The sequence below is a fragment of the Coregonus clupeaformis genome, chromosome 9 (genome assembly GCF_020615455.1).
Source record: "Coregonus clupeaformis isolate EN_2021a chromosome 9, ASM2061545v1, whole genome shotgun sequence".
Classification (NCBI taxonomy): Eukaryota; Metazoa; Chordata; class Actinopteri; order Salmoniformes; family Salmonidae; genus Coregonus; species Coregonus clupeaformis.
The window spans coordinates 48,884,313-48,903,744 of NC_059200.1; the positions used below are offsets into that span (position 1 = coordinate 48,884,313).

At 46.8% G+C, this 19,432-nt stretch overlaps 1 protein-coding gene across 1 annotated transcript in view; it reads left to right on the forward strand.

The window, feature by feature from the left end:
* The window catches only part of LOC121574014 (PDZ and LIM domain protein 4-like), a 71,010-nt gene that overhangs the window by 46,597 nt on the left and 4,981 nt on the right, over positions 1-19,432 (forward strand). The window contains exons 4-5 of the mRNA XM_041886522.2: positions 12,154-12,416; positions 13,217-13,392. Coding sequence (XP_041742456.2) covers positions 12,154-12,416; positions 13,217-13,392 — 439 coding nt within the window. The remainder of the gene's footprint in view (positions 1-12,153; positions 12,417-13,216; positions 13,393-19,432) is intronic.

A 19,432-nucleotide genomic window follows, 5' to 3' on the forward strand; every position in this document is an offset into this window, starting at 1 on the left:
TTGCTGGCATGTCATGCCTAAGTATGCTAATCTTGCCAATGAAAAAATCTAGTAGTTGGCAGTATCAGTGTGTTTTGTGATGAATGAGCCATCTGATCAATGAATGATGGAGCGGAGTTTGCCTTTTTGCCCAAAATTTCATTTAAGGTGCTCCAAAGCTTTTTACTATCATTCTTTGTCCTTTATCTTTGTTTCATAGTGTAGTTTCTTCTTCTTTTTATTCAGTTTAGTCACATGATATCTCAATTTGTAGTACGTTTGCCAATCGGTTGTACAGCCATACCTATTTGGCATTTATTTTGCCTCATCCCTCTCAACCAAACAGTTTTCCAATTCCTCATCAATCCACTGGGATTTAACAGTTTTTTGATTGTTTTTCTTGCTTTACTGGGAAGCTTAGCAGAGGTAGACATGCTCAAGTTATTTATGTTAGTGCAGCATGAGCTGCACACAGTGGACTTCCTGCTAGGGCATGCCACCTCAGTGCTAACACTATAACTCTGGTTCATAGGCATATGATTACTGCATGTAATAGCTGTAGGATCAGCAGAGGCATTCAGGGCAGTAAGAGGGACATAAATTAGGATACTTACATTGTGTCTTCCAACGCCCCTGGGATAATGTACATTTGCTGAAGCATTATGTGTCAGGTGGTCAGTGTGATGCGGTAGGACAAAGTCGGGTGCAGGACACAGAACTAATCGAAAAGGTACTTTACTCATAGGTAACGTAAATAACATAACCTCCACGCAGGGAGGAACAAACCCGCTCACCAGACGACAACCAAACATGAACAAACACGCACAAAACACAGTGGGAGCCAGAGGGTTAAATAGGGAAGAAATCAATACATAATGGGAACCAGGTGTGAACAATAAAGACAAAACAAGTAGAACACAGAAACATAGATCGGTAGCAGCTAGTACTCCGGCGACGACGAACGCCGAAGCCTGCCTAAGCAAGGAGGAGGAGCAGCCTCGGCTGAATCCGTGACAGTACCACCCCCCTTGACGCGCGGTACCAGCCGTGCGCCGACACCGGCTTCGGGACGGCCAGGAGGACGCGGTGCAGGGCGAGTCGGATGACGACAGTGGAAATCCCTCAACATGGAAGGATCGAGGATGTCCCTCCTAGGGACCCAGCACCGTTCCTCCGGACCGTACCCCTCCCACTCCACGAGATACTGCAGGCCCTCCACCCAACGCCTCGAATCCAGGATGGAACGGACCGAGTACACCGGCCCCCCCTCGGAACCTCCCGTACCTCAGACTCCTGGAGTGGACCAGCTACCACCGGCCTGAGGAGAGACACATGGAACGAGGGGTTAATACGATACTCAGGAGGAAGCTGTAACCTATAACAAACCTTGTTCAATCTCCTCAGGACTTCCGCAGGGCAGCTTCCGGCAGGGCAGGCGAAAGGGCAGGTTTCGGGTTGAGAGGCAGACCCGGTCCCCCGGTGCATACACCGGAGCCTTACTGCGGTGGCGGTCGGTGCTCGCCTTCTGTCGCCTGATGGCCCGTGGCAGGCGTACATGGGCAGCATTCCAGGTCTCTTCCGAGCGCCAAAACCACTCCTCCACCGCAGGTGCCTCGATCTGGCTGTGATGCCAAGGTGCCAGGACCAGCTGATAACCTAACACACACTGAAATGGAGAAAGGTTAGTGGAGGAGTGGCGGAGGGAGTTTTGGGCCATCTCTGCCCAGGGGATAAAACCCGACCACTCCCCCGGCCGGTCCTGGCAATAGGACCGCAGAAACCTACCCACATCCTGGTTCACTCTCTCCACCTGCCCATTACTCTCGGGGTGAAAACCTGAGGTCAGGCTGACTGAGATCCCCAGACGTTCCATGAACGCCCTCCAGACCCTTGAGGTGAACTGGGGACCCCGATCAGATACAATATCCTCAGGCACCCCATAGTGCCAGAAGACGTGTGTAAATAGGGCCTCCACAGTCTGTAGGGCCGTAGGGAGACCAGGCATATGAATGAGACGGCAGGACATAGAAAACCAATCCACAGCGACCAGGATCGTGGTGTTCCCTTGTGACGGGGGAAGGTCCGTAACAAAATCCACCGATAGGTGGGACCACGGCCATTGTGGAACGGGTAGGGGTTGTAATTTCCCTCTGGGCAGGTGTCTAGGTGCCTTACACTGAGCGCACACCGAGCAGGAGGAAACATAAACCCTCACGTCCTTGGCTAAAGTGGGCCACCAGTATTTCACACTGTCCGACCGATGCCAGGATGACCAGAGGAGGGTGACGTGTGAGCCCAATAGATCAATCGATCGCGGACCTCTAACGGCACGTACATACGACCCTCTGGACACTGGGGGGGAGTGGGCTCTGTACGTAACGCCCGCTCGATGTCCGCGTCAACCTCCCACACCACCGGTGCCACCAGACACGACGCCGGAAGCATGGGAGTGGGCTCAATGGACCTCTCCTCTGTGTCATACATTCGGGACAGGGCGTCTGCCTTAACGTTCTGGGAACCTGGTCTGTAAGAAAGGGTGAACACAAAACGAGTGAAAAACATGGCCCACCTTGCCTGGCGAGGGTTCAATCTCCTCGCCGCCCGGATGTATTCCAGATTGCGGTGGTCATCAAAATTAGAAAAGGGTGTTTAGCCCCTTTTACATTATGACAACTCAGCGACACAATGGTAGAGATTAAATGAGCTGGGCTTGGGTCATTGATAAGTAATTGTCTCAACGCAGCCTTATAATGCTGTGAAAGCATCCAGGAACCCAAATGATTTGGGTGGATCCAATCCTCCTTATAATACGAGCTTTGTTTCCAGAAGGTATCAACATTGTCAATAAATGTTACATCCACAGAGCTGCAATAGTCTCGTAGCCAGTTATGGAAGGCTAAAAGTCTGCTGAACCGTTCAATGCCACAATTTAGGGAGGGCAGAGGGCCAGATATTATGGGGCGTTTGTTGGTGTCAAGTAGTGACCCAATCAGTTCTTTAAAATTCATCTTCAGCTGTTCTGAACTGCCCTTCATAATGTCATTCAACTCTACATGACCCATGACAGTATCAGCCCCCATGACTGACACACAGCCTCGGGAAGCAACCTGGTGATATCCTGAACTTTTGCCCCAGGAACAGTTATATGCCTCACCACGAACTCCCTATCACAATAGCCGGAATGATCAGGCCTCTGCTGTGTCTCAAAGCTGATTGTGAGGCCAGAGCCACAGAACTCACCTGAGAAGAGGGCTGCTGAGACACCGTCTGCGTGCAGGCCACAACATCCAAAGGGACAGAGCTCTGATCCAGAGAGCACGGCCCATTAGAGGGGGGCCATGGTGGTCCAGGCTGTGCCCTGGCTGTTGATTGACTAGGACAGTGAGAGGTAGCCTGAGGGACATCCACAGCCATGGAGGGAACACCCAAGTCCCCGGCAGAAGACACCTGGTACAGGGGCTCAAAGCTATTTGAAAGTCTTAAGTCCGGACGCGGGGGAAGAAGGCAGGCTCGCCGAGAATGATCCATTTACGCTCAGCTGGAGTCGAACAATGAGCAGCCATTTTCTGGTTCAAGCTAGTAGAGAGGTGCAGTGGCGGAAATTGATCATAGTCCAGGAAGGTCCCATTATGATCCTCTTGGATGTTTTGATAGGAAGCATTTAAAGATGCCAATAGTCTCATGGAATCCTTATTCAGTTCAAGGCTCTTGGTGAAATATTTTATTTCTTCATGAAGAGTAATAATCCTTTCTTTAGCTGCATCAAGTTCAATTCATTTTTCACAAATGATGGTATCCATCGGACCTTTCCCCGTGACAACTACGAACATATTGCAGATTATACACTTAATAGCACCCGAGTCCCCAGCAGATTCAAACGCTGACAGTCCAAGGGAACAAACATTTCCCGATGTCGCAGGGACTTAGATGCTCCGTCCATTGCCGCGGACGCCCCCACCAGCACCTTGCACAACTGTGTTGTTGTCTGTCTCTTGTTGAATGTGAAGAGCGAGAGAGAAGCGGAGGGAGGTGCTTTTTGGACAGATAGTCCAAAAAATAAATCTAAAGGAAGTTTGTTCTGAAGTGTCTGTCCTATATCTGAGAGATATAAGTAACTACAGGAAACTATTTTTGATTTATTTGACGAATCTTATGAGGCTTGTTGGCGTCCTAGAGCAAAACAGAGAACGCCATCATGTTTATGAGAGTCTGATCTTTCAATAGAATGGTCATAATACTTTGTAGCCCAAACCATTTGGACGCTACAAACAGAAGTTAGCAGAAGAGGCTGTACTGACTTTAGACAAGTCTTGTGAGACTTTTGGGCATCCTAGAGCAAAACGGAGAACGCCATTGTGTTCATGAGAGTCTCATATTTCAATACTTTGTAGACTGTTCGGACGCTACAGACGTTTCTGTGAGAAGACCGATTTTCGGGATGTCTCATGGTCTGACAAACACTACTCTAGCTCTGCCACCTTTCACCGCAGACGCGGAAGGGCGATATCTCTACCTTAAACAGACGGATTTCGATGGGATTTAAAAAAATTATATTAACTAGATTTCCGCGTGTGCACGGAAATTGTAAGGTAAGGGTTAACTCACCACGCCTACTACTGCATTGGCCTTTAGGCTATCACTGAGTTCCATTTGCTCATTTCTTTAGCCGCCAATGGATCACGGTTTATAAATGTGTTCATATGGCAGAGGCTGGTGCTCTCACATTAGTTTAATTTTTACTTTTAGATTTTGTATCATTTTAATTAAGATGTATGCGATTAACCATATGACAATGATTTAGAAAAAAAAATAAGGTTTTATTGAAATTCAACTATTCCACGAAAATGCACATATGAACTGGCACGCAGATCGGTAGAAATTGTATGATAAATTGTAAGCTTTCTCAAACTTAAAACTTTGCCTATGGTATTTAGAAAATGTGTGCACAAGCAAGCGCATGCACACAATGGAAGTCCAGTGAAAAAAATGATGTTCTGGCGCCAGCCCTCGTGCCAAAGATTTGAAGCAGGCTTTACTCTCTACCTCTCCCTAGCTCCATCTGTTTATGTGAAAATGACCACCCTAAATAGGCAACATCGAAACTTGTTTGTGTTCATTTGCCGTGCAGTAAATCATCACTGATGTTATCTGCACTCACTCTCATTAGGGTTTGGTATAGCCAAAGTGTTTGCCAAGCCTTTCAGCAGCTCTGTCACTCTTCCTCTTGGTGAGCTCAGGACTCTGTGGCTTCTATTGTACAGTGCCTTGCAAAAGTATTCATCCCCCTTGGCGTTTTTCTAATTTTGTTGCATTACAACTGTAAGGTTCTGTATTTATTTTCTTATTTCACCTTTTGTCCTTGTACATAGCCCTGTGTCTTTGTGTTCTTGAACGTAGCCCTGTCTTTCATTTTTGTTCATTGATTTCACCTGTGTTAGTTACTCACCTGGTCTCATCAGCTCCTTATTTAGTTAAGTTCTTTCTGTTTGTGCCTTGTGAGGTATTGTTTGTTTTGACTCTACTAAGCTTTTTTATAGCTCTTTTGTGAGAACCAGTTATAGCCTTCAGTCCTAGTTTTTGATTATCCTGCCTGTTTGCCTACCTGTGTATGACCATTGCCTGCCTGTGACCACGATTCCTGTCTTTTGCGAAGGCGAAATAAACACCTGCCGCGCACTGCGCGTGAATCTACACCTTTTTCTCCCTGAGTATTCATTACAGAATACCTCACCAAAAAACGGAATGGATTCAGCGGAGCTACAGTGGCGCCTAACCCGGCAAGAGGAGCGTATGGAGGTAATCGGCCATCTTCTCCGGCAGCCTATCGCTACTCCTCCGATGCCAGGTATTGTAACCCGTAGCCTTCCTTCATTCATATCCATGCCTGGAAAATATGACGGTTCACCTGGGAAATGTCAGGGATTGCTGATGCAATGCAGCAAATACATTGAGCACAACCCCACTAACTTCGCCACCGACAAGAGCAGGGTGGATTTTGTTGTGTCTCTACTCACAGGCAAAGCCCTGGATTGGGCCACCGCCATATGGACTGCCAACAGCTCAGAACTCTGATCCGAGACCCATTTCCACACCCTCTTCAAAGAGGTATTCGATCACTCTCCTTCCGGTCGTCCTATAGGGGACCTCCTCATAGACCTTCAACAAGGACGCCATTCAGTGAGGCTGCTATACTTACCGTCTACCGAAGAGGGCTCAACAGGGAACTACAGGCAGAGCTGGCCTGTAGAGGTGACCTTCAGGATTTAAATCAATACATTTGAATGTCCATCTCCATCGACCACCTCATCGCCGACCGCCGAAGAACTCTGCCACCCAGGAACCCGACAACTTCTCTTTCCGTCATTCCGTCCGAGTCTTCCAGAGCCCATGCAGTTGGGTCATGCTCCTCTCCCATGTATCGAACGTCAAAGGCGGATCCAAAAAGGGCTCTGCCTATACTGTGGAGGGAAAGAACTTCTACTCAGCCATTGCTCTGTTCGCCCCCCACGGAGAGATGAGAAGGGTCCCTCCTCTGCCATGCATGTAGGCATGTCTGTATTTCTAAATATCTCCCAGAAGCAATTCTCCATCCCAGTATTGATAAACTTGAAGGGGGTTACGAAGTACATAGAGGGCTTGATAGATTCGGGAGCAGCAGGTAGTTGTATCGATCACCAGCTAGTACAAGAGCTTGACATTGATCTTACACCTGTCACCCCTCCCTTAAGGATTAACACCCTGGACGGGCAGCCATTGGGCACATGCTTAATTACGCACCTGACACAGAGCGTTACCCTCCAGATTGGAGTCTTCCACACCGAAACCATTAAACTCATGGAATTCTCATCCCCAAAACAGCCACTCATCCTCGGACACCCCTGGCTTTGTCGTCACGACCCTGCCATCTCATGGCGACAAGGTGAACTACTGTCCTGGTCTTCTACCTGCTTCACCAGTTGTCTCAGCCTACCCTCCATAGCCACCACCATTGAGGACTCTGCCCCTGCAGTGCCACCCACCATACCATCTGAATACGCCCAGTACAGCAATGTCTTCAGCTAATTCAAGGCCTCCACTCTGCCACCACATCGCCCAGGGGACTGTGCTATTGACTTACTCCCTGGAGTGTCCCCACTGAAGGGCCGTGTTTACCCCCTATCAATCCCAGAAAATGAGGCAATTGAGAACTACATTGATGAAGCACTCAAACGGTTTCATTTGTCCTTCTTCTTCCCCGGCTGCATCCAGCTTCTTCTTTGTTGGAAAAAAGGATGGTGGTCTTCGTCCATGTATTGATTACTGTTCCCTGAATGACGTTACGGTCAAGAACCGTTTCCCTCTGATCCCAGCGACCCTTAAACAAGTGGACCACGCCAACATCTATACAAAACTCGACCTGCGGAGTGCTCTTAACCTTGTCCGTATACGTGAAGGCGAGGAATGGAAGATGGCCTTTATCAATGCACGAGGGCACTATGAATACCTGGTCATGCCCTACGCCCTTACTAACGCCCCCGCCGTCTTCCAATCCTTTATGAACGAGGTTTCCCAGGATATGATCAACCGCTTTCTCATCGTCTACATTGATAACATCCTGATTTACTCCCACTCCCTGAAGGAACACATACAGCATGTACAAAGGGTTCTACAATGGCTCCTTGACCATAACCTTTATGTGAAGACTGAAAAGAGCACCTTCCATGTAACCTCAGTAAACTTCCTCGGTTTCGTACTGACACCTGGAGGGGTCAGCATGGGTGAGAACAAAGTAATCGCCATCAGTAACTGGCCCAAACCCACCACCGTTAAGGAACTCCAACGTTTCATTGGGTTCTCCAACTTCTATCGCCAGTTCATTCAGAACTTCAGTTCTACCGCCACTGCCCTTACCAGCCAAAAGACCCGGACCTTTTAATGGACTGATACCGCACTGACTGCTTTCAACACCTTGAAATGCCTCTTCACCTCAGCTCCTGTCCTTCGCAAACCTGATCCGACCCTTCCTTTCACCCTGGAGGTAGATGCCTCCGAAATAGGAGTAGGAGCCATACTCTCTCAGCGGGTGGGAACACCTCCAAAATCACATCCTTGTGCCTTCTTCTCCAGTAAACTATCCCCCGCAGAGAGGAATTACGATGTGGGGAACAGAACTCGCCATCAAGCTGGCCCTCAAGGAGTGGCGCCACTGGTTGGAGGGCGCACAACATCCCTTTCTCGACCTAACAGATCATCGTAATCTGGAATATATCAGAGGAGCCAAGAGGTTAAGCTCCAGACAAGGCTCTCTTCTTCACACGCTTCCATTTTCATGTTACTTACATCCCTGGAAAGAAAAACGTAAAAGCTGATGCTCTCTCCCGCCAGTTTGCCCTTCTGACCAGTAACTCAGACCCTACACCCATTCTTCCTTCCTCTTGCATAATGGGACCTGTACAGTGGGAGGTTCACTCTGCCATACAGGAAGCCCTAACCTCAGACCCGGCTCCTCCTGAAACACCAGCTGGGAAGCGTTACGTACCAGCAGCTGTTAGACCCCAACTGATGCAATGATGTCACACGTCCTTGGGGTCAGGACTACCGGGCATTACACAAACCACCGAACTTCTAGCCCGTAAGTTCTGGTGGTACTCACTGGCATCCGACATCAGGGATTACGTACTCCACTGTCCAGTCTGCGCCAAACCAAAAGCCCTCGTCATCTCCCTTCCGGTAAGCTTCAACCTTTGTCAATCCCTCACAGACCCTGGTCCCACATAGCTGTTGACTTCATCACAGACTTTCCTGAATCCTCTGGTAACACCACCATCCTTGTCATAGTAGACCGTTTTTCAAAAATGTGTCGTCTGGTTCCTCTTCTTCATTTACCTAACGCCATGGAATTGGCTGAGTGTATGTTCCAACAGTTGTTCCATTTGTATGGGATTCCGGAGTACATCGTCTCTGACTGCGGGCCCCAATTTGTCTCCAGGGTGTGGTGAGCCTTCTGTGACTGACTCGGGGTCGCCCTCAGCCTCTCCTCCGGGTACCATCCCCAGACCAACAGGCAGACGAAGCACATTAACCAAGAAATAGGGAAGTACATCCGCCAACAATGTTCTCCCTCTCCACACGACTGGAATCGGTATATGGCCTGGGCCGAATACGCTCAGAATTCGGCCCGCCTCCGCCTCCCAGGGAAACATGCATTCATTCCTCTGCCTTACTCCATTTCAGTGTGTCCTTGGTTACCAACCCCCCATGTTTCCCTGGGAGGCGGAGCCTGCTACTGTCCCAGCTGTAGACAACTGGTTTCAGCATAGTGAGCGGGTATGGGAGACCGCTCACCAGCATCTGCAGGAAGCGTCTAATACCCAAAAATGCCTGAAGACCGGTCCTGGTCCCTGACCAGGACATCCTCGACCCTGAGATGATTCAGGCATTCCACCATAACCATCCGGATCGTCCTGCTCCCCGACCTCAGGGTCGACCCCCGAACAGACCCACTGGACATCAGTCTCGACGCAGAACGTCGGGTCAGTCCACGACCGTGCCAAACCAGCCTGCCGGACCTCGCCCCCGAGGTAGGGGGCCGCCTCTGCTCCCCCGCCCGCCCACTCCACCCTCCGGTGCCGTTGGGTCATCAGGAGCCTCCCTTGGGGTGGGGGGTTACTGTAAGGTTCTGTATTTGTTTACTTAGTTCACCTTTTTGTTCTTGTACGGAGCCCTGTCTTTCGTTTCTGTTCATTGATTTCACCTGTGTTAGTTACTCACCTGGTCTCATCAGCTCCTTATTTAGTTCAGTTCTTTCTGTTTGTGCCTTGTGAGGTATTGTTTGTTTTGACTGTACTAAGCCTTCTTATAGCTCGTTTATGAGAACCAGTTATAGCCTTCAGTCCTAGTTTTTGATTCTCCTGCCTGTTTGCCTACCTGTGTATGACCATTGCCTGCCTGTGAAGCGCTCTGCGCATGAAACTACACATTTTTCTCCATGAGTATTCCTTACAACAACCTGTAATTTAAATTTATTTTTATTTGGATTTCATGCTATGGACAAAATAGTCCAAAATGGTGAAGTGAAATGAAAAAAATTAATAAAGTCCACCTGTGTGCAATCTAAGTGTCACATGATCTCAGTATATATACACACCTGTTCTGAAAGGCCCCAGAGTCTGCAACACCACTAAGCAAGGGGCACCACCAAGCAAGCGGCACCATGAAGACCAAGGAGCTCTCCAAACAGGTCATGGACAAAGTTGTGGAGAAGTACAGATCATGGTTGGGTTCTAAAAATATATCCGAAACTTTGAACATTCCACTGAGCACCATTTTAAAATCTATTATTAAAAAATTGAAAGAATATGGCACCACAACAAACGTGACAAGAGAGGGCCGCCCTCCAAAACTCACGGACCAGGCAAGGGGGGCATTAATCAGAGGCAACAACGTGACCAACGATAACCCTGAAGGAGCTGCAAAGCTCCACAGCGGAGATTGGAGTATCTGTCCATAGGACCACTTTAAGCCGTACACTCCACGGAACTGGGCTTTATGGAAGAGTGGCCAGAAAAAAAAGCCATTGCTTAAAGAAAAAAATAAAGAAACATGTTTGGTTTTCGCCAAAATGCATGTGGGAGACTCCCCAAACATATGGAAGAAGGTACTCTGGTCAGATTAGACTAAAATTGAGCTTTTTGAAGGAATTGAAGGAATGATGGATGGCGCTAAATACATGGAAATTCTTGAGGGAAACCTGTTTCAGTCTTCCAGAGATTTGAGACTAGGACGGAGGTTCACCTTCCAGCAGGACAATGACCCTAAGCATACTGCTTAAGCAACACTCAAGTGGTTTAAGGGGAAGCATTTAAATGTCTTGGAATGGCCTAGTCAAAGCCCAGACCTCAATCCAATTGAGAATCTGTGGCATGACTTAAAGATTGCTGTACACCAGCGGAACCCATCCAACTTGAAGGAGCTGGAACAGTTTTGCCTTGAAGAATGGGCAAAAATCCCAGTGGCTAGATGTGCCAAACTTATAGAGACATACCCCAAGAGACTTGTAGCTGTAATTGCTGCAAAAGGTGGCTCTACAAAGTATTGACGTTTTTCTGTCTTATTTCTTGTTTGTTTCACAAAAAAAAGTATTTTGCATCTTCAAAGTGGTAGGCATGTTGTGTAAATGAAATGATACAAACCCCCCCAAAATCAATTTTAATTCCATGTTGTAAGGCAACAAAATAGGAAAAATGCCAAGAGGGGTGAATACTTTCACAAGCCACTGTAACTGTCTGAAGGAGGCGCTGGAATCCATCCACACGTCATAAAAAGCCCAAGTTTACTGTCACTGCAGGAACACATGGTAATACAATACACTCAAATGTTTTCTCTGCCTCTCTTTTACTATTGTTGTCGAGACCTGAAAAATGAAAGGCTTTCTGGTACAAAAACTGATGATTATCGGGGGGCGAGACCGCTAGCTCAGCTAGTCTCCCTCTGCTCTGGCAGTCCTTTCCTTGTCACACCCTGTAGAGCTGCTTGTCTGGGCTGGACGGGAAGAAGGGAGAGGGCTTAGAGGTTGGCGACGTAGCTTGGGGTAGGGATGTGTGGTTTGGGGTCCAGGGCTCAGCAGAGTGGTGATTAGAGATGGCCCAGGCATGGGTGGTCCGGGCTAGGGAACAAGGACCAGGCCTCATCTGCTGCCTACCTGCAGAGTCAGTGAACCTACGCTTCCTGGGGCCAACCACTCAAACTAACCCACCACTCAATGTGCACACACAGGTTAATCAACAGCCTGGCTAGCTGTGAGGGATGACAACTTTGTCTGAAGTACTCTCATTGCACAACCATTAAACAAGTCACTCCAGAGGATCTATGATTGTGTGCAGCCCACAACAGCCTTTAAGTTACTATCTTTTGTTTGACAGTCATACCCCTAAAACCAGCCTTTAGAAAAGTGATGACATAAACAAAATATTGCAACCCATCCTTATCTGTAGCTTGGCTGGAGAGATGAACACGCATGTCACACACAATATATTTTCAGTGTAGTTCATGGAAGTCTGTATCTGCAGTTAAATATTTGGTTAGGTCATTGTATAGTTGATTGCAGGTCCATGAATAGACCATGACAAAGACATAGAAGTGCATTGGGAACAACCATACTTTTCTAAATGACTCCTCTGCTCTTTCCTTCTCCAGAATTTCCGACCCATTAGCACTGGACCAATCACCAGTGGTTGCAGCAGCAGCTACAGCAGGGGGAACAACAGCAGCGGTTACAGCCGAAAACCCTCCTACACTCCCGAGCTGCCGCACCTCAACAACGGTACCTCCAAGCAGTCCAACAATGTGCAGTACAACAACCCAGCCGGCCTGTACGCACATAACAACGGCAGCAACGGAGACAGAGACAGGGTCTTGCCAAACCAAATGGCCGGCCTGAGCCTGAGTTCCCCTCACAGGTAAGGCATGTGGAGTGGAAAAGCCATTTGTTATCGCGTGGCCTCTCGGATGTGTGATAAATATGCGTGTTCTCCCAGGCTATAACCTGCAGTGCCCAGAGATCTCCTCTGGGCCCTGCTGTTTGTGCTGGCTGAGTCCACATGCACACGTGTCCCCCTCCCAAGGCCTCCCAGGGCCTCACAGTGAAATGTACCTTGTAGGGTCCCTCCGGAGTGGAGGAAGACCAAGTGCACTGTATCTTGACAGGATCAGAAAATATAGATCAGCCGTGCTGATCTTCACAGAGCAGTGCTAAATGTTAGGCACTATTGACAGAATGGAGCTTGGGGATTCTCTCTGGTGGGTTTTGTGGGCAGACTGTGAACAGCAAATGGTGTCTATCTCCTGTTTGGACTAGGAATACCAAGCTGGAATGGATGAACCAGCAGCATAGTTTACTTCAATCGAAAAAAATACCTTAGGCATAGAGTAGTTTCAAGATATTCTGGTATATTCACCTTGTCAGTGTGAATATGTCAATGTTAGGAGCACATTGGAAATAAGTGTTGTATAATGCTTTCATGTGTTGTACTCTAGATTTCAGTTGAATGCATTCAGTTGTACAACTGACTAACCCCTTTACCTTCCCTTTCTTTAAACTGCATTTCTTTTACCCCCAAAATAAATCAAGTCACAGCATTCACAAATTAAATCAATAAACAGTGCAACAGTTAGTGGAGACATTTCAGTCACAGAAGCTGTTGGTCACACTGAATTCAAACTAAAAACAACTTTATTTGTTTGTCTTCGTCTCTTTCAGCCCTGAGCCTCCGATGCATTCTCCTGTGGGCCGTAATGGAAACGGTCATAGTTTTGAAGTCACCACCGAGTCAGACGTGTACAAGATGCTGCAAGACACGGAGGAGCCAGTGTCCGCACCCAAACAGTCCGGCTCCTTCAAATACCTACAGGGCATATTGGAGGCAGAGGATGGAGGTACCCTTATTTGTTGCTCTACATGAGTTTCCATTTATTTAGCTGTTTGTATATGCCATTCACCCTACAGTTTACATATACAACATGCTTGTTTATGTATGTTAGATATATGTTTGTATATTTGAGCTACATTGTTTTCTTCAGCAAGTGGAGCGTGTGATGTTTTCCAGCCACATGACTGTATGTGCACTGTAGCACGCGTTGTCACTGAGAGTTGAGAGGAGAGAGAGCGTTGGCATAGTTTTCCTTTTATAGGCCGAGAGAGCTGAAAGTCAAATGATAAAGGGGGGGAAGCTTTCGTAAGCAAGTTTACTGCAACACAACCTTATGAAAGACAATAAACAGAGAAATATGACTTCCTGGTTTTTCTTTCAAACTGTTTTCCTTAGGAGTCGTGTGTTGTGTTTTCGTCAGTGTCATGGCCAGATCTCAGCTCCTCAAGGAGAACCCAAACAGACAGGCTAATCCACAGGAACAAGTCATGCTGTCTGTTGGAGCTCCTTGAAATGGTTTTGTATCAACACCAGTCCACGTTATTCTTTGAATTTGGCGCTAATCGCTTGCAGGTGTCAAAAGGGATTAAGGAAGAGAGAAAAGTCAATAATGGTTTAAACAGAATTAGATTAAACGGCACCGATTCGCCTCCTGCACAGTTGTTATTTTTTTTACGGCCGCAAAAGGCGTCATGGACACTGGGTTTAAGCTTCTGGTGTGATGCTTACACACCTTGGGGCTTATAAAAGACTCACCCTAAATATCTGTCTGTTTGTGTTTGATGCTCTCCATATGTGGGAATGCTTGCTTTATCTTCTGCTGAAGGAGTTTTTTCTCTTTCTCAGCTCAGCTTTGACCTTTAGATGGAGATGAGCATTTGACTGCATGTGATATTGTCTTCCTCATCCTTTAAAAGGAATATGTTTTTGTTTTGAAAATGTCGGCATCCCCGGGATTTCAAGGGAGCGCAAACATGAATGGCTGTTATGCTATAGCGCCATAGGCTCTGATCTGACCGTCTGTGGTGTCAGACAGTATGGAGGGTGAAAACAAGAGGAGAGGAGACGTTTACATGACGAGAATCTCAGTTTATTATTACACTGAACTCCCCAGCTATACAAATCACTGAAGAATCCACCACTTATAGTGGTCAAAGATACTATATACATATAATGGTCGAAGACAGACATAGGAGGGAAGCAATCATGTATTTACAATGTACTTTACTTTTGAGGATGAGCAGATGTGACGCGCACATTGTACTGCCTGTAGTTGAACCCCCTGTGTAGGAGTGTAACCTTTGAGGTTGTTAAAAAAATAAGAAATATAGACAAGGGTACAGAATGTTTATTTTGTTTGTCTGTTTATCCAGAAATGTGAACCCCATTTGCCACTGCGGGTTGCTATCTGGTTTATAAAAAGCTGCTCTAATAAATGGGTGGAAACTCCCTTTTTCAGACAAAGCGCGCTGGATCCACAGCTTAGGGGGAACACAGGCTATGAACTTTATTCATAAAGACACGTCAGTAGTCTTTATGAATAAAGCTAGCTTAGCCTACTCAAACACCCGGCTCAAAAAGAGAGGGATGCTATGTTTAGCTAGCTGGCTATGGCTATCCAACATTGGAACTCTTCCAAGCCAAGGTAAGCTTTTGGTTTGATTAATTTATTGCCACCGGGGCCCGCCAGTGAAACTGCTAAACTGCTTGCTGCTGACTGTACACTGTACAGCATGATTGTAGTGTGTTTACTAATGCATTAGTTCTAGTAGCTATGTTGACTATGACGTTAATATAGTGACAACGATGTAGGCTGTGTGTAGGGGTTTAGCGATTATGATTTGGTTTGGAAATGTTTTTTGATGTGCACTGAAGTCCACAAGTGAAGGGAAAAGGTGAGAGGAGGTGAGTGCATAAATGTGAGAAGGAATTACAGTATACAACGGTCAAAGGGATCATGCTGTTTGTATGTGGCTGCTATGAAAGTGAACTGTGTTCGCGTGTGATCAGGGGTGTATTCATTCCGCTGATTCTGTCGGAAAAACCTTTTCTTAAATGGAAGCAAACTGAACAAAACGGGGAAAACATAACTGAATTTGTCCAATAGAAACTCTTGTTTGCAACTGTTGAACTAATGATTACACACTAGATCAGCTAGATGCAGGCAAGAGTGTGCAAGGTGGTATTAAATGTGTCAATGTTTCAAATGATATCAAATCAAATGTTATTTGTCACGTGAAGATATTTAGTAAATAAACTAAAGTAAAAAAAAAGTTACACAATAAAAATAACAATAACAAGGCTATATACCGGGGGTACCGGTACCGAGTCAATGTGCGGGGGTACAGGTTAATCGAGGTAATTTAGGTAATATCTACAGGTAGGTAGAGGTAAACTGACTACGCATAGATAATAAACATCGAGTAGCAGCAGTGTCAATGCAAATATTCCAGTTATCCATTTGATTAATTGCGCAGCAGTCTTATGGCTTGGGGGTAGAAGCCGTTAAGGAGCCTTTTGGACCTAGACTTGACGCTCCGGTACTGCTTGCCGTGTGGTAGCAGAGAGAACAGTCTATGACTTGGGTGGCTGGAGTCTTTGACAATTTGTTGGGCCTTCCTCTGACACCATTTAGTATAGAGGTCCTGGATGGCAGGAAGCTTGGTCCCAGTGATGTGCTGGGCCGGACGCACTACCCTCTGTAGCGCCTTATGGTCTGATGCCGAGCAGTTGCCATACCAGGCGGTGATGCAACCGGTCAGGATGCTCTTGATGGTGCAGCTGTATAACTTTATGAGGATCTGGGGACCCATGGCAAAAAAATCTGTCTCCTGAGGGGGAATAAGCGTTGTCGTGCCCTCTTCATGACTGTTTTGGTGTGTTTGGACCATGACAGTTTGTTGGTGATGTGGACACCATGGAACTTGAGGCTCTCAACCCGCTCCACTACAGCCCTGTCGATGTGAATGGGGGCGTGTTTGGCCATCCTTTTCCTGTAGTCCATGAAAGGCTCCTTTGTCTTACTCACATTGAGGGAGAGGTTGTTGTCCTGGCACCACACTGTGACCTCCTCCCTATAGGCTGTCTCATCGTTGTCAGTGTTCAGGCCTACCACCGTTGTGTCGTCAGCAAACATAATGATGGTGTTGGAGTCGTGCTTGGCCACGCAGTCATGGGTGAACAGGGAGTACAGGAGGGGACTAAGCACACACCCCTGAGAGGCCCCCGTGTTGAGGATCAGCGTAGCGGATGTATTGTTGCCTACCCTCACCACTTGGGTGTAGCCCATCAGGAAATCCAGGATCCAGTTGCAGAGGGAGGTGTTTAGTCCCAGGGTCCTTAGCTTAGTGATGAGATTTGTGGGCACTATGGTGTTGACTACAGCTCAGCGTTCAATCAACAGCATTCTCACATAGGTGTTCCTTTTGTCCAGTTGGGAAAGGGCAGTGTGGAGTGCAATTGAGATTGCATCATCTGTGGATCTGTTGGCACAGTATGCGAATTGGAGTGGGTCTAGGGTTTCCAGGATGATGGTGTTGATGTGAGCCATGACCAGCCTTTCAAAGCACTTCATGGCTACCGATGTGAGTACTATGGGGTGGTAGTCATTTAGGCAGGTTACCTTGGCGTTCTTGGGCACAGGCACTATGGTCAGGGAGGGGTTGAAAATGTCAGTGAAGACACTTGCCTGTTGGTCCACGCATGCTCTGAGTATGTGTCCTGGTAATCTGTCTGGCCCCGCAGCCTTGTGAATGTTGACCTGTTTAAAGGACTTACTCACATCGGCTACGGAGAGCGTGATCACACAGTCGTCCGGAACAGCTGGTGCTCTCAAACATGCTTCAGTGTTGCTTGCCTCAAAGCGAGCATGAAAAGCATTTAACCCGTCTGGTAGGCTCGCGTCACTGGGCAGCTCGCAGCTGGGTTTCCCTTTTGTAGTCCATAGTAGTTTGCAAGCCCTGCCACATCCACCCGACGAGCGTCAGAGCCGGTGTAGTAGGATTCAATCTTAGTCCTGTATTGATGCTTTGTCTGTTTGATGGTTCGTCTGAGGGCATAGAGGGATTTCGTATAAGGGTCCGGATTAGTGTCCCGCTCCTTCAAAGTGGCAGCTCTAGCCTTTAGCTCGGCGTGGATGATGCTTGTAATCCATGGCTTCTGGTTGGGAAATGTACATACAGTCACTGTGGGGATGACTTCATCAATGCACTTATTGATGAAGCCGGTGACTGAGGTGGTATACTCTTCAATGCCATCGGATGAATCCCAGAACATATTCCAGTCTATGCTAGCAAAACAGTGCTGTAGCTTAGCATCTGCGTCATCTGACCACCTCCGTATTGAGCGAGTCACTGGTACTTGCTGCTTTAGTTTTTGCTTGTAAGCAGGAATCCGGAGGATAGAATTATGGTCGGATTTGCCAAATGGAAGGTGAGGGAGAGCTTTCTACGCGTCTCTGTGTGTGGAGTAAAGGTGGTCTAGAGTTTTTTTTCCTCTGGTTGCATATGTGACATGCTGGTAGATATTAGGTAAAACTGATTTAAGTTTGCTTGCATTATAGTCCCCGGCCACTAGGAGCGCCGCTTCTGGATGAGCATTTTCCTGTTTGCTTATGGCCTTATACAGCTTGTTGAGTGCAGTCTTAGGGCCAGCATCAGTTTGTGGTGGTAAATAGACAGCTACGAAAAATATAGATGAAAACTCTCTTGGTAGATAGTGTGGTCTACAGCTTGAAGTACTCTACCTCAGGTGAGGAAAACCTTGAGACTTCCTTAATATTAGAGATCGCACACCAGCTGTTATTGACAAATAGACCACCACCCCTTATCTTACCGGAGGTACTGTAGCTTTTCTGTCTTGCCGATGCACGGAAAACCCAGCCAACTGTATATTATCCATGTCGTCGTTCCGCCACGACTCATGAAACATAAGACATTGCCGTTTTGAATGTCCAGTTGGTAGGATAGTCTTGAACAGTGCTCATCCAGTTTATTCTCCAGTGATTGCACGTTGGCCAATAGGACGGATGGTAGATTCTCACAAGGCACCCGGACCTGCGGCCCCTGTATCTCTGTCTCCTATTCATGCGAATTACGTGGATTTGGGCCTGGTCCGGGAGTAGCAGTATATCCTTTACGTCAGACTCATTAAAGAAAAAACCTTTGTCCAGTTCGAGGTGAGTAATGACTGTTCTGATATCCAGAAGCTCTTTTCGGTCATAAAATACTGTAGCAGAAACATTATGTGCAAAATAAGTTACAAACAATGTGAAAAACACACAAAATAGCACAATTGGTTAGGAGCCCGTAAAGCGGCAGCCATCCACTCCGGCACCATTCAGGATTTCTCAAATTTCTCTTGACCTGTGCACCTACGTTGTAAACTTTCATTCATAGGCTAGATTGTGGCAACCTCATGATGGGTATAGGGAAAATTAGAGTATCATGTGCTAGCCTAAACCTATCGATGTTACATTGATTTGGCTGAATGGAATATGAATAACAGTCATCCAATATGCTTTAATAGAAATAAGGCGATGCTCATTAAAAATAAATCTTCCTCCCTCTTGTTAAATGGCACCGACCGCCACTGGTATATACTGTACAAGTCCTATGACTAAACCTCCCTCGTACAGTATTTGTGAGAATCCCATGAGAACTCCTGACTAGAACTTAGAAGAGATGGCAATGATGACTAGATACTTATGTAATACAGCAACCTGGACTCCAACTGAACATAGTAAATGTAAATCCGGGACACTCCAATGAATATGATATGTTAAGTTTCATATGGTATATATTAATTTGTGGCTGTCCATCATCCATTACGTATGATATGTTACGAATTGCATTTATTACAATATTTTAGGAATTGCAATTCGTACAATATGTTACGAATTTGTACAATATGTTAATGAATTTGCAAAAAGTATGATATGTTATGAATTCCAATTTGTTGTCACTAATGTTAACTAGGTGGCTAACGTTAGCTAAGCTAGGTGTTAGGGTTAGGGGTTAGGGTTACATTTAGGGTTAGGAGTTAGGTTT